The sequence below is a fragment of the Seriola dumerili genome, unplaced genomic scaffold (genome assembly GCF_002260705.1).
Source record: "Seriola dumerili isolate Sdu_G_001 unplaced genomic scaffold, Sdu_1.0 BDQW01000260.1, whole genome shotgun sequence".
Classification (NCBI taxonomy): Eukaryota; Metazoa; Chordata; class Actinopteri; order Carangiformes; family Carangidae; genus Seriola; species Seriola dumerili.
The window spans coordinates 121,036-137,013 of NW_019174515.1; the positions used below are offsets into that span (position 1 = coordinate 121,036).

General features: G+C 43.4%; 1 protein-coding gene across 1 annotated transcript; it reads left to right on the top strand.

Annotated features, from left to right (window-relative positions):
• The first annotated feature begins 1,159 nt into the window (after positions 1 to 1,159).
• LOC111230305 (forkhead box protein J1-A-like) lies at positions 1,160 to 7,419 on the top strand. Its single transcript, XM_022756995.1, has 3 exons — positions 1,160 to 1,349; positions 2,028 to 2,665; positions 4,125 to 7,419. Exons 2-3 carry the CDS (start codon positions 2,093 to 2,095, stop codon positions 4,989 to 4,991), a joined length of 1,440 nt encoding a protein of 479 aa, XP_022612716.1. The 5' UTR covers positions 1,160 to 1,349; positions 2,028 to 2,092; the 3' UTR covers positions 4,992 to 7,419.
• Positions 7,420 to 15,978: the final 8,559 nt, after the last annotated feature.

Here is a 15,978-nt window from a genome sequence, read left to right on the forward strand (position 1 = left end):
TAGAATATTCAGAGTCTTTACTGAAGAAAAAGTAGAAATACAATAAAGTAAAGTATTATCGGCTTCAGGTAGTTAAAGTATAACCAGTAAAAGTACTCAAACTGGTTTAATTACATTAAATACAGTGAGTTTAGTACAGTGGTTCCCCTCCTGAGGACTGAGGTGGAAAGTAACTAAATATATTTACTTGTGTACTAATCCATGCGCAAATGTAATATATGTACATACATTGAATGTCCATATATGAAATATATGCACATATTACATAAAAAAACATGTAAAAAATATATATGAAACCTATTAGAAATTGGAATAATTTCATATTATATAGGCCTATATAAATGTAAATCTGTGTGTGTGTGTGTGTGTGTGTGTGTGTGTGTGTGTGTGTGTGTGTGTGTGTGTGTGTGTGTGTGTGTGTGTGTGTGTGTCCCCTCAGCCGCCTCCAGTGTGAGCCGCTTCAGACCAATAACAGACTCCCTTCTTAATGATTTCATTCAGTCTGTTGGCATCCTTTGCTTTGATCTCTGCACTCCAACACAGCACTGCAAAGAATATATGCCTATTTTCTAATCTTTAATCCTTTTTCTTTGTCACATAACAGGTAATTTTGCAGTTTAAATCAGACAATATGAGAAGTTTAGATGTGAAAAGTCTCTATTGGAAGTGAAAACAAACATCTGAAACATGACAGAAATTACACTGATTTCTATGAGACAAAAAGGCTGAACAGATGCTATAATCTTTTAACAGTGTGTTGTATTTAAAGATGATCGTGTGTTTTAATGTCTCATATTGAAAAGTTATTCACTGCAACACAACAGAAAACTTATAGTTAAACGACAATCAGAGTCTGTCCTGTGTTTTATCAAATTCATTTAGTTTAATCGCTGTAAAATTAAAGTAATTAGTTCAAGAAAGAAACCTAAGCTGGTCCCCTGGTGTGTCCCCGGGCCTCAGTTTGAGAACCTGCACCGCAGCAGCCACAGTTGACTTGAGAGTGATTAAAAATGAAGCGCTATAGAAACCAGCAGGCCAATGGAGGAGCGGGAAGCTGTTTACAAGGGGGTGTACCGTTTCTATGGTTGCTAGACAAACCTCCTGCACCAGGTATTAAACTGCCTCCCCGACGGATCCTGCAGCCCGCTGACACCCGCTATAAAGACCTCCGCAGAGGAGAAGAAGCGGCCAACACAGCGCCAAAATCCCTCCGCAGGAATTTCTTTTTTTTTTTCTTTCTCTCAGTCACAAGTTGACGACAGGTGCTCTGCGATCAGGCCGAGGCTGGAGATTCAATAAGTGCTGCTCGTTTGGGATTTAACGGATCTCTGCTCGACAGCTGAAAAAAAGTGAGTTTGATGTTTATTCTAAATAGATTAGAAAAATCCCCCTGAATCTATTTGACCTGTAAACTGTTCAGAAGGCCTAAAAATATCCGAGCCAGCATTAAACACAACATTTAACTAATTATTATTATTCCACTGATAAATGAAATATGACACTGCATAGGCTAGTATATTCATTTATTGTTTGCATTAAACGTTTTACTGCAAACTAAATGAGCTCTTTAGTATCTTTAACTAAACGTTCCTTTGCCGCCCTGATGAGTTTATGCAATAAATCATTTAAACTGCGTGACTGATGTTCAAATTAGATTATAACAGTATTCGATGGTTTTAAATTTAAAAAAAAAAAAAATTTTTACCCTTTATAACCTTGTATTGGCTAAACGCCTCAGGTCGTTAAGCAAGACCTGCGCTTCTTTACGCGTCAAGTGCGCAACAGAGTTTTTCAGGAATGTTCTATGACCTGAGAGAAAACAGCTCCTGGTCATCAAGACGCGGGCTTTTAGATTTTCAACATCCCCTGATCAGTCAGACATCCAGGTGACAGACGAGAATTAGGGTGTAAATCTACAAATCTGAAAGTCTCTCACTTTATGCACACGGGGCCTCTGTTTTCAAATAGGGCCATCATTGTCCTGTCCGTTCGCACTTTATTGAAGCTGGGTGTGTATTTCCTGTCAGGCGGTGGCACGGGGTGGAGGAGAAGGAGCTGGGTGACAGAGAAGAGAGAGGTGTTGGACAGAGCCATGCTGTCTCTAAGCTGCGCCGACCCCTGGCCCGAAGGCTCGGTGGGGCTTGAGGAGGAGGTGGTGACCGCCGCTGCACAGGCTGAGGAGCGGGACAGCGGCAGCATCCACAGCGGTGACAACATCAGCAGCGGCTGCAGCAGCCTCGTCAACCTGGACGACAGCCTGACCAGCCTGCAATGGCTGCAGGAATTCTCCATCCTCGGTGCCAACGTGCCGCAGCAGGTCCACCACCAGCCGCACCTGTTCGGACACCAGCCGCTGTGCTCCGACGCCCCGGCCTCCCCTCTGGCCGGGGACCCCGCCTCTATCGGCATGCCCCTGACCCCGGGCAAGCCTACAGCGGCTGCCTACAGCAGGATGCAGCCCCTTCCCGGCATAGTGGCTCACGGTCACTGTCCTGATGAGGTGGACTACAAGACCAACGCGCACATCAAGCCGCCATACTCGTACGCCACCCTGATTTGCATGGCCATGCAGGCCAGCAAGAAGAGCAAGATCACTCTGTCCTGCATCTACAAGTGGATCACTGACAACTTCTGCTACTACCGCCATGCTGACCCCACCTGGCAGGTAAACGACCACACACACACACACACACACACACACACACACACACACACACACACACACACACACACACACACACACACACACACACACACACAGTAAATACAATACACTCTTTAAAAAAGAAAAGGATGTGTCATTGCCATCACAATTTCCACTGTGTGTAAATGAGTCTCTCTCTCTCTCTCTCTCTCTGTCTCTCACTCTCTCACACACACACACACACACACACACACACACTTTTCTGGGGTCAAATCTCAGCTGGGCTTATGTTTTTTTTTACTTTAAAGAAAAGTGAATAAATCCATTTCAGAGGAACACAACACACCAAGAGGTCTGGGCCTGCTGCCACAGTCTGATGAAGTATTAGTGACTTGGCTGTGTTTAATTAATAACTCCTGAGGGACCAGCAACACCTCCATCAGTTGCACTAAACCTTCACAGAAAACCTGAAACATGCAAGTTATTACCTTTTAAACAATGCGTTTGCGGCTCACAGGTTTTTCTGCTTGAGCAAAGAGAAGTGATGGAGGAGTTGGAGGAGTTGGAAGGTTAGAGGGGGGGGGCAGAGTCCCCATCGAAGGGGCAGGAATTTTGAAGAAAAGTTTAATTTTGCTGGATAAATGATTGATGAAGCTGTTAGCTGTACTCCCGTGTTTCAGCGTCTGGCTCAGACATTTCAGAGCATTCTGTTATTGTATGGCAGTACATGGGGCAGATAATATTTAACATAGGTCACCGGGTCACTGCTCCATTTAGACTTCACTGAAGGGGGGTGAGGTGGGGGGCAGGTGGGTGAATGCAAGGGTACTGTGATGTATCTCTACTGCCTGCCTTACATGGGAATTATCATCAGTTTAAAGGAGTAGTTTGACAAATTTGGGATCTGCATTAATTCAGGGGTTGGATGAGATGTTTGATCTCACTTTCAGGTCTGTACGATAAATATGAATCTACAGCCAGAAGCTGGTTAGCTTAGCTTAGCGTAAAGACCAGAATTAGAGGGAAACAGCTAGCCTGGCTGTGTCCAAAAGCACAAAAACCTGCCTACCAGCACTTCTAAAGATGACCATGTTACATTTTTTGTTTTACTGGTAAAAACAGTGACTTCTTGGAGTCTTATATCACCGAACGTTTACCAGGCAGCTTCTTCAGCCATTGTCTGGCACATACTTCAACCCCCTTATAAAATCACAAAGTGCCATAAACACACCTTGGTTGATGTATGGATTAAACAAACAAGATATATGTTAATTATTAAGCTTTAAGGCTTGATCACATCAGCATTTAAAACAAACAGTGAAGTCATTTCATTTCAATGCTCTATCTAGTTTTACTGAAGCTTCTCTGACAGTCTCAGAAAGAAAGTGAATGTGTTTTTCCCAAAATGTCAATCTATTCTTCCTGGAGTAAGTTGTAAAAGCCTGTTTGTGAGCTGTCATGTGAAAATCTATGTTTTTAGAACTCCATCCGCCACAATCTGTCGCTCAACAAGTGCTTCATCAAGGTGCCGCGGCAGAAGGACGAGCCAGGGAAGGGGGGTTTCTGGAAGATCGACCCGCAGTACGCTGAGCGCCTCCTGAGTGGCGCCTACAAGAAGAGACGAATGCCACCGGTCCAGATCAACCCAGCCCTGCAGAACAGGCTCAGGGTCAACCTCCAGCCCCAGTCCAGAGGCCCCTGCAACCTCACAGGAGGTCAGATCGGCCTGTGCATCAACCCAGAGTCGCAGCGGCTGCTCCAGGAGTTCGAAGAGGCAACCGGCGCAGACCAGAACTGGGACCCCCATCTGGCTGAGGGGACCATGCTGGGGTCCTGGCCGGTGGTCAGGGGAAGAGGCGGGCTCAAGAGGAAACAGTCGGTGGGCTCCAGAAATAGCGCAATCAAAGCCCCCCGGCGCTCCAGCTCCCCACTGCTCTCGGTGGATGAACATAAGGAGATCGGACCTCTGAAGGGTGACTTTGACTGGGATGCCCTGCTGGACTCAGCCCTCAGCGGGGAGCTCAGTTTGGAGGGAGGAGAACCACTGAGCCCCATCATGAAAGAGGAAGACCTGACAGTGCGGGGGACCCACATCTGCCCTGTTGAAGCCCCCGCAGGGACGGCGGATATCCATGTGTTGGTAGAGACCCAAAGGAGTAATGACGTGTCAGACTTTGATGAGGAGACCTTCCTCGCCACAGCCTTCCTGGAGAGCCCCTGGCCCGAAGAGGAGGAACAAGGCCGCAACGATTTCCTCTGTAGCTCCACCGTCAACCTGGACCAGCTGTTTGACCTTGGAGACTCATTAAGTGGAGACCCCAGCACCCGGATTGACACCCTCCTTTGAGGAATAGTTGCCTTCCAGGTTCCCTTTCACACAAAAACCCTAAAAACCCTTCACATTGCGACTGGGGAATAACAGACTTTTTTTTTTTTTTTACACTTAAGCATCCCTCGTTTTGCTTTTCAAGTTGTTTAAAGAATTTTTAGAATTACATTTTGATTCATGCAGGAACTACACTCCCAAAGCCTCCTGAACAAAGATGCCACAATTTACAGCAGCAGCTCACATCATCATGGGGAAAACAAAACTGTTTTGAACCATGAAATGACTTCAGACAAACAAAAATAAAGTTTTCAGAATTAAGGCCTGGTCACACCAGAAGGTGGGATGGTGAAATTAATCTGTATCTTTGGGAAAAGTGCTTCCTGTTGGCATTTTACTCTCAGGACTGTACATCATTTCATTCAGTAATGAGTTTTATTGAAGGAAAAAAAAAAAGCTAACGTTCTTGCTAACTGTCAACTGGCAGCATGCATGTAGCCACTAGGCCTCGCTGCCAATTTGTCCCTGTGGCCAACTGCGGTTCTACAATGAAATCATTTTCCCCACACACCATTAGAGGAGAAAACTGTTAACAGGACACCTCCAAGTGCAAACAGGCTAATTATTACTATAATAATAGAAAAGCTTAGAAAAGTGCAAACTGCAAACCCCAAAAATTAAAAACCTTTTTGATATATAACTTCTCAAGCAATTGTCTTTTAAGTGAATAGGAACCATCTTGGAAACTGGTATCCAGTTCGTATGGTACCAACAGTTTGAAAGCTTGTTACGAGAGTTACAGACATGTCAACAAACTGTTGGCTGCAAATGCTCTACCATGTTACATCAAAATAAAATCCAATAGAAACACAATCCATTCAGCTCATTTTATAAAAGCTATACACTGTTTGTCTCTGGTTTCACTTATTAACAATAAGATACAAATAAAAAACACAACAAAAGAATCTAAGGTGTAGGACTAACCACCTTATTTATTCCTTCTGCTGAAATTATGCGAATGCAGCATGAGAGCATCCTATAACAGCGTCCTCCATTTTGGACCCTTAGTTCTGTGAATTCACCAAATATTTGAGCAGATTTCTTTGCCACCGCGCTGAATTAATTGATTTCACTACAAATGTTTGCCACTTGAAATGGTGTGAACAGGCCTTTAGCAAGAAACAACCTGGTCTCTGTTTACATAGTAAAAAGTGTGATTCATGTTGTTGCTGTAAACCACATCAGGCTTCACTCTGGGGGTAAAGAAGAAAAAGATATTTTCAGCAGCATTTTAAGAGGAAGATTTATCGGCATCTGAGGTGTTTCTTGACAGAGGTGAATTTAAATGTGAAGAGTCAAAACACATTTGTGGCTGAGAATTATGTACAGACTGACAGCAGCACTATGATGACGAATAATAAGATATTTGCCAAATAATGTTTGGTGTAGGACTGATTTACTGTATTAGCTTTTAGCTTTTTTGCGTGTGGTTTTTGGTACTAACTATTCTCTGTATGCATTTTTCAGAAATAAGTAGGTCCAGTTTAACTAGATTAATAATAATTATGCAGGATATGTTTTTTTTTCAAGGGGAAATGAAACAGAAAGTTCTTTTTTTTCATATCACCTTATCAGAAATATTTCTTGTAGAAGTTCTTGTAACCACTGTCTTTGATCCTGTGACTTTCTAGCTGAACAGTAGATAAAAGCAAAGTGGAGGACACACCTGAGCTTCATGTCTTCAAAGTTAAAATGGACACAAAACAGCTTGAGGCGAAAGAAAAGAAAGAACTATTAAGATGTTAAAATGCTCACTTGAGAGAGGCCATTGTGCCTTGTAAATGAATACCTGACCTTCTATGTGCCAAGAACAACACTTGGGACTCGACAGGGTGGCAGTGTTAAGAGGCTGTGTTTTTTTATTACGAAGAGGAAACGTGTTGTTTTTGTATTGGTGAATGTGAGGAGACTGAGAATGATGGGTAAATCAACAAAAGATCTAATGCAGCTCAGTGATGTCATTGGATGTGGACTAACTAAACCAAATCACTCCACTGTAAACAAGTAGAGTCTTAACTTTATAGATTCAGTAATTGCTCGTGGTTTCCTCTAAAATGTGTGAAAGTGCAATCAGTGTACAGTGGTACTTGTTATATTTTACATTCAGTTGTAGGAGTGTATTCATGCAGTTTACTATAGACAAACCAGTTTCACAATAATTTGTACTATAAGGTGTGAATACACTCTGACAGGAGAAAGGACTCTGTAAAAACAAAGCAACCACGATGCGTTTGTGTATTAGCTCTTCTTGATCAAATAACATTTATAAACCATGATAATGGCATCTTACCTCATGATTGGTTCTGTAAAGTCAGAGACACTGTATGCATCCTTTTACTTTACTGTCATTATTTTATTTTCCACTTTTCGTTGACAATAAAAAAGTCTTACTGCATGTTACCTGTCTAAATATTACATTTTCTCTATCGTGGTCTTGTAATCCACCGCTTTGGTCCAGACTGAAATATCTCAACTATTTAATGAATTATAATAACACTTTGTTCAAACATTCATGTTCCCCAAAAGATGAATCCTACTGACTTTGGTGATAGTCACCATGAGGTTGACATTTGTGGTTCCTGAGAACCACAAGATGGATTGTCCTGGATGAATTTACTTCTGATATTCATGGTTCCCAGAGGATAAATTCTAATGACTTTCCTCGTCCACTAGCAGCTCAAACTTTTCACAAAAGTGAAATATCTCTACAACTATATAATTGAGTGGCATAAAATTTTTGTACAAATATTCATGGTTCCCAGAGGTTGAATACTACTGACTTCCCTGATCCTTTGACTTTGTCTAGCGTCACCATGAGGTTGACATTTTTATCTTTATTGAAATATCTCAACAACTGTTGGATGGACTATCATAAAATTTGTTTCAGACATTCATGTTCCCCTTAGGATGAACTGTAATTACTTTGGTGGTCATCTGACTTTTTGTCTAGTGTCATCAGGTCAAAATGTATTTTTTGCAATACTGTATTATAGTTTATGATCAAAACTTTGTGATTCATAACTAACATTCTCATCTCTGCACTTTTTGCTTAGCATGCTAAAACAGCAAGCTAAGAAGGTGAAGATAGTAAACACACTTGCTAAATGTTAGCATGTTAGCACAACGATGTTCGAATTTAGCTCAAAGCAAACCTGTAGACTCTTCATCTTGTTTTTTGCTATGCTGACGACACCCTGATCTACATCATCCAAGTATAGTTACTACAAGCAAACTGATCTCAATACATCAACAAAAAACCTTTATCCAGCTGGATGAGAATAAATCTGAAGCCATATTATTTGGACCACATTGTTTAACCTCCTGTTGTAGATCGTAAATCAGGTTTCAATCATTTCCACATTGATTCCAAACTCAGATAAATTCTCTGTACCTCTGCCCTCATATCTTCCTGAGATGGTGAACATGGCAAACACTGTAAACCTGTTAGCATGTTAGCGGTGAAATACAGCCTCACAGAGGCACAACATGCCTGGAGACTTGTTTTCTTCTGCTTGCTGTCTTGCAATTTCCCCCATCATCCCCCTCTGCTTTAGTGTGCTTGTGTGTGAGATTTACGTTGCTCTTTTCCTGCTCATCTCTTTTGGGCCCATGCTGTGATCAGGCAGTGGATGGGTAATAGTAGCAGGGGGTGGCTGGGTTTCTCTTTCAGGGCTTTGTCTGTGCTCAGTCAGACTCTTGTTCCCCATAGCGCTTGGATCTGTGGTCCTTCATTGGGTCGGTGTGGGGTCTAACAGGGACAAGTGTCCCACGGCCCCATATATCACTGCCTGTCTGCCCCGCTGTAGACCACACCGTCTCTCTCTGACCCTGCTGCAGATTAGCAAGGTGGCTCGCGTTCAGAGAGTCAGATGAATAGCCATAGTAATCAAATGCAAATACGTAAAATTTAAGAAGCCAGCATCCCCCGGGGTCGTGGACAGACGGGCTGTCAGCGAGTCTGTAGTCACTGATGAGGTAATGATGGCTAAGAGATGAAGGGCAAAGATAAAGTGCTGTAATGCTACACCTCTGTATGATGGACACCCAACACTCTGCTGGAAGGGCAGGATCCTGCATCTTCATGCCCAGCCTGAGTGCTTTTTTCCTGGAGAAGAGAGCTGACGTTTCCCCTTCCCCCCAGCCTGAGCTCCCTGCAGGCCCCCCTGGACAGCCATTACCTGCTGGACTTAGCTCTCCAGCTGGATTGCAGGGCTCATAACTATAATGTGGCAGGCTGGTTAGATGAGAGGCCTGTGGTAACCTGATGCAGGTATTATTCCCTGGCCCTGCTGACGGCTGCAGGTAAGAAGAGCCTCCCAGTGAAACGCTAACCCTTACTGCTTGTTCCAACCCCGAAACGCTGCAAACTGAAAGTGCTAAACACCAACACCCAATGTGGCTGGGACGATCATGGAGTTCAACTGATGTGAGCTATGGAAGGCTGATACCAACACCAATGTTTTGACATTTTGTGCCCATATTTGATATTTTTACATGCATGGATTCAGCATTTCTATCAGGTATCTTATTCGCTTTCTAAAACAGCAAATCCACACAAGCTAAAGAGTTCCCTTTTAGTGTTTGAATCAAAAAATATTTATTAGTAATATAAGTCTAATGCCCACTTTCTTTCCACTTTCTGTGATGTGATGGTTTCCTGTTTCATATCATTGTAAACTGAGTATTTCTGGGTTTTTGTGCTGTTGGTAGGACACAACAAGACGTTTGAGGACTTCCCCTTGTTGGTCAGCCGAGTGTGAAATAACCAGCAGATTATCTTCACATTTTGTGGCATTATTCAATAATTTTTAAATACATGGATTTAATGAGTCTTTCTGGTGAAAACTGATGAAAATATCAGTTCCCAGGAGCAGATGTGCATTCAGGATGTGTCTCTTTCTGTTGCCCCACAACTTCACTGGTATTCAACTGGAGAAAGTATCTCAAAGTGAAGGTTGGGCTGGGAGCTGCTGGGAGCTGGGGGTAGCCCTGAAGCTTATCTACAACCAAGAAGTGAAAAAGTGGACGGGGAAGAGACGAGGAATACGTCTTTTTTATCACACAGCTACTGAAAGGCCTGTTTCCTGGGTAACTGCTGGTACCATTGTCATGTAGGGCTGGGGAGGGGGGGCATGGGTGACTTTTGCTGGTCTTACCCAGGCTCTGGGGTTGATTACGGCTGTGGAGCGATGGAGTAGCAGAGAGAAAGAGAGGCTGGATGGAGCCCCAGATTTATTGCGGTGGTGGTTTTGTGAAAGTTCACTTACCTTACCAAAGTGAGGCTCCATGGACTCCCCACTGTCAGAAAAACACCTCCCCAAACCGCACTATCCCCAGTCAGTGGTGGAATTTAGATCCTTTACCAGTACTTCAATGTACTTTCATGATTTTATTGACTGAAAGGACAGCTAGCTGATTTTTTTGTAGCAGGTTAACCATCTCCACCAGGGCCTTAAATATGCACTCAATGGCTGATATCTTGCTAAAGATAAGATCGTTCTAAGTCAAAAAGTCAGCAGCTGACGAAAACATGGAAATAAAGTACTGCAGGATAAAGCTTGGCTCAGTTTGATTATTTCACTCTGAATAATGAGGCGTGCTGCTCAAAAACACCCCTGGACGAGCTACAGAGGTTATGATGATCATGAGGTTTATGCTCATGGTGTTAGGATTAGCTCATGTTGGCCCTGTTTTGCTTGTGTTCTCTGCTTCCCCTTGTGTGTGTGTGTGTGTGTGTGTGTGTGTGTGTGTGTGTGTGTGTGTGTGTGTGTGTGTGTGTGTGTTCAAGCTGGGCGTGGCTTCCTGGATGCTGCTCCTTCCAGTCTCCATCCCGCACCTGCTGTCCATCACACAATCAACTCCACATCCACCTGCAGTATAAAGCCCAGTTCAACTCTTCACTCGTCACCAGATCGTTCTGACTCATTGTGCGGCATAAACGCTAAGGCCAAGCTTTGCTTTTTGAAACCTTTTTACTCTGTGTCTGTTGAACTGTTCATTAACCCTGAGATTCCTGTACCTGTTCCTGTGGATTTCTTTTTACCTGCTTAACTCAGAAGATTCCTGCCTGTTCGTCACACCTGCCTGCCGTGCTCCACTACTCCCAGCAAGATTTAAAATTAAAGAATAGTAGTTTTACAGCTCCTACACAGCAGAGGCTGAATACAAAAGAGTATGGTGTATGTAACCCAACAATATATGAGGAACGCATCTATAGCTGTGTCCCAGTTCAGGGGCCGCAACCTTTGGAGGACGCGGTATACAGAGTGTGGCCCTTCGGTCTGGCCTACGGAGATTTTCACTTTGCGTCACTTTGTTACAACAAATGCATTTTTAAGGCCCTTGATGTTAACAGTTGTACCGTTAGCCATTAGCCCAATACTTACATTTAACAGTGTAATCCTCATGCTCTCTGACGGTGTATTTGCTTTCATTACCAGGGCGCAATGAATCATGGGATAGGTTGGGCCATGAAGGATCCACCTGTTGGAGCCTTTGTTGCCCAGGAAAAGAAGGACACATTCCTCTGCTGAATTTGAAGGAGCCTTTGAAATGGGACAGCCAGGGTGACACCCAGGGTCCTAAATTTCCCAGTTCATTATTCTGTTAACACACTTTAACAATCTTATTGTATTCAGATGAAATTTGACCTGTTTCATGTCATGTTTTTCAGTAAACAGTGAAGTGAAACAGCCACAAAATGAAGGTAAATAGATGTCTGCTCCTCCACACACAAGATAAATCTGAACAGTAAGAGCTCTCACACTTGGTTTCTTTCTCTTTCTCTCATGACTGCTTGTGTTGCTTCGGAAGTGAAAACGTGTCTTATCTCAATGTCACGGCTGTACATGAAAAATCAACATCATAAAACACATGAGAGTAGCTCTCAGGTTTTATGGGCTGCTTCTCTGTTTACTTTAACCATACTCTGAGGTGACCTCTGAAACAAGGATGACACTTTTCAAAGGGTTTGTGGTGCGTTCAACAGTTTCAAAACGCTTAAAAGATCCTATCAATCAGCTGATGTAAACATTAACCTGTGATATTTCTCTCTTTCCTACATTCAGGCATTTAATGAATAATTATGTCTGTGCGCTCAATCCCTTTGTGCCCGTTTCTATCAAAATGCACTAAAAACATCTGCTCACCATAAAAAGTAAAGGTTCTATCATATGGATGCTGATGTGTCCGTGGTGTCAGGGCAATGATTTGTAGATCATTGTATGCAGGATCTTTAGGACGATGGTGGGTGTATGTTTGGGGAGCGTGTGTTTGCATGTTTGCCTGTGTGTGTGTGTCCTGTGTTGCAGTGCAGGCTGATGCCTTCTTTGTCAGGAAGACACAGGCAGAGGGGTAATCCGACATCCATCACAGGCTTAGTGAGCAATACACACTCTGTGTAACAACAAGGAAACAATACCCAGGGAAACAGTGGGAGGGCCTCTTTATTCATCACACAGGGGGGAGAGGGGGACGCTCTTTTGTAGGTGTTTCAGAGGAAAGAATGAGGCAGCAGAGGACCAACATGACAAAGCCATTTCTGCAGTGACCGGTAAACCTCCACAGTGAGCTGGGAAGGAGGAAAAACACTGAGCTGAAGTGTTACATAGACACTGCACCTCCATCTAAATCTGTTTACTAAGTATGAAGCAGGAGAAAACTTTGCACATCTATTTTGTGAGGCAGGTGCAACGTTTTGGTCATAGGAAAAAGTTAAATGTAATGTTGTACTTGTTATCCAGCAAAGAGATTTATCTTCAAAGGTGCTTTCATGATCCCATATTTGTCCACTTTTTCCCACAGATGATAAAATGTTTGTCGGGAATGAAACAAGTATTTAAATCCAGAGTTTCCAGAAACTGTCCTGGTCTGTGGGAATAATTTAATTTAAACACTGATTTCACCCTGGACGAACATTTTATCTTTCAGAGCAGAGAAAAAACACCTGTGGAATCAGAAAAGCACCTGTGACGATACTTCCTGCTGCTGGATAAGGAGTAATAAAATTTTGTTTTCATCTTTATGATTTAATTTCTCACATTTTAACATATTGAGATGGCACCTGAGGAGCACCTCTCTAGGAACGTTCCCTGAAACTCCAGTTCATGTAAAATGACTTTGGCCTGGATGTTTTTCCTCCCTGTTGTCTTCTATGGTTCTGCAGTGTTATGCTGTCCAGGTAACATAAAGGTGAATGACTCACTGCAGTGACAGAACAATGGTCTCTAAATACCAGAGTCAGTTACCAAACATATTCTCAGCTTACACACCCGTCTACGACATTTCACACCAGCTCGTTGCATTGTTGGTCGTTCATCTCATGCAATGATGTGGCAAAAAGAAAAGGATTTCATGGTATAAGTGTAATAACCATAATAGATTTCTGTACTTAAACTTAAAGGCCCATATTGTATAAAAAGAGATGTCAATGTCTTCTTTGATGATAAAGCAGGTCTAGGTTCTATATTAATACTGTGAAAGCCTCAGTCCACAGACAAATGCACACAGCTGGTATTCATAAACTGAGCCTTAAAAACGAGCTGTCAGGACTTCTGTAACTTTGTGATGTCACAACAAAGCAGTCTATGGCATGCTCCAAGCCCCGCCCACCTGAACATGCCATCCAACCTTGCAGGATTTGGTGTCTTAGAATATTTACCACTCCGGCTTCCTCCCACAGTCCAAAGACATGCAAATGGGGACTAGGCTAATTGGTTACTCCAAATTGACCATAGGTATGAATGTGAGAGTGAATGGTTGTTTGTCTCTGTGTGCCCTGCGATGGACTGGCGACCTGTCCAGGGTGTACCCCGCCTCTCGCCCGAAAGGATGCTGGGATAGGCTCCAGCCCCCCCGCGACCCTACTAGAGGATAAGCGGTAGAAAATGGATGGATGGAGAATATTTACCTGAAATCTGCTATATTTTCATTGTATCACTCAGAAAACAGTCAGCCAATCAGTGGAGGTGTCATTCAAGGTCATTTCCGAATCAGTTGTCTGGGGGGGATTTTTTTACGTTACTTACGTTACTTTTTTTTTAACAATGTCGTCGGTTTTCTTATTGGGCAAACAAACCATTCTCAAAGCGTTCTCATTTGTTCGTTAACATTTCTTGGGACAAGTTATTTTTCAGAACATTTTTGACAAATTTTTCCTTTCTAAAAAGTGACAGGGACCAAATTAGCCATTTCACAAAGTGGTGGGAGCATGTCCCCAGCGTAAATGACACCTATGTGTATACAGTAAGCTACACAGCATTATATAAAGTAGTTAAAATTAGCCGCAGCTTTACCAGCTGCAATATCAAATTGATGCTTACACCTGGCCCTGGACTTAAAGGACCAAATATAAGATGACCCTAATTATAAGGCTTTAACCAGACAGTTTTAATGTTGTTGTTGTTCCTTAAAAATATAAAATATGAGGGAAATATGGGACCTTTAAATTCTTTATCATCAGAGACAGTTGACTTTATAGCTTTGGTAACATATACTCATGGCCTACATCCAGTGTGATACTGAGACTGATAGTGAGGGAAGGTGTGCAGCAGCAGCAGCACCTCACCTTGTCCTGAAGGAAGAGTCTGAGTAAACCGATCCCTGCGTGTGCTGCCGAACCCTCCAGAGAGCGCGAGCTGCTGAGGCGTTCCCTGTGGAGGTGGAGAGAGGGAAACGGACAGAAAGAAAAAAACAAACATAAACAGAGCCGTGGCAGCTGGGGGCAGGCTGAGCCGTGTGCGTGTTCTTGGCGGCCACAGTTTGACCTTGGCTGGGCATGCCCAGGCCTGCCTCTCAATGCTGGGTGGGAGACTCACCAAGCCGCCTGCAGGACTTGGACCAGCTCAATGAGAAAAGAAAATACCACTTTGGCCAAACAAGGGCATAGTAGTCTCCCTCCACCTCGCTCCGTCTTTTTAATGATTCCTTTCTTTTTCCATTTCTCAACACTCATCGGATTCCAACCCACGGCTTGGCCCAGCACATAAGCATTTAACACAGAGGATACTTTCTCTCTTCTTCTTCTCTTTTTACCGCTCTTTACTCACTCCTTTCCAGACTTTAATTTGATTTCTTTATTTCTTTGTTTGTTTCACAGCAGAGGGAAAGCTTTGAAACGTTGCTGCTTTACATATCTTAGACTCTACCCTCAATAGGTGAGCTGCCGTGGTGACAACAGTGACAAAAGACTCCTCAACACACACCCAGTCAGGCCCGGTCCAAGCCTCAGACCCCCTCGCTGCTCAGCACAGCCAGGGATTTCTCCCAGCAGCCCTCCACCAGTCTGAAGTCGCTCCATTCACTGGTGCAGTCTCGCACCCCCAGCAAAGAGAGTTCCTCTGTTGTTTCTGCATTGGGTGCATCCACAAAATGACTTGATGAGAGTGGACGTGGGATAGAGCGAGAGAGCGCGCCTCCAGGCTGTTTCCCAAACAGCTCACAGTCGGGATGTTTCTGGCAGAGATCTAGCATCTCGCTCTTTCTCCCTTTGCTATCAGTCTGCTGCAGTGGGGCCTTTTAATAGCAGCTGGCTGATTTATGATTTCACGTTTCACCACCGCACTAAACATTCAATGACATCACACTGAGGCTTCAGTTTCTCCTTTTGTGTGTAGAGATGCAGTCAGCCGGGCCTACCCTCAGGCAAACTGATCATTTTACTAATAAAATTCAGGGGAAATTAAAATTAAAGACCCCCTCTGATGAAAATCAAGGGGATAAATAAACCTGAATCCTTGTCAGTACAGAGAGCCAGAGTTAGCATTAGCACAGCCACTAACAAAGCTAACAAACAGCATAGACAAATACAAGATGCCAACTGTTCTTATACGTCTGGTACTCTCTGATTTTGGTGTCAACAGGCTCCTCATCTGAGGTCTGACTGAGGCTCAAGCATGAGGCTGAGTCTCTCTGATGTTTCCTTCTCTAATCATCTTGATACTATCTTCTG

Excerpts from the sequence above, each read along its gene's own strand:
- LOC111230305 (XM_022756995.1), top strand. The coding sequence starts at position 2,093 with ATGCTGTCTCTAAGCTGCGCCGACCCCTGGCCCGAAGGCTCGGTGGGG. Across the intron at positions 2,666-4,124 it reads ATGCTGACCCCACCTGGCAG|AACTCCATCCGCCACAATCT; the intron begins GTAAACGACCAC and ends CTATGTTTTTAG.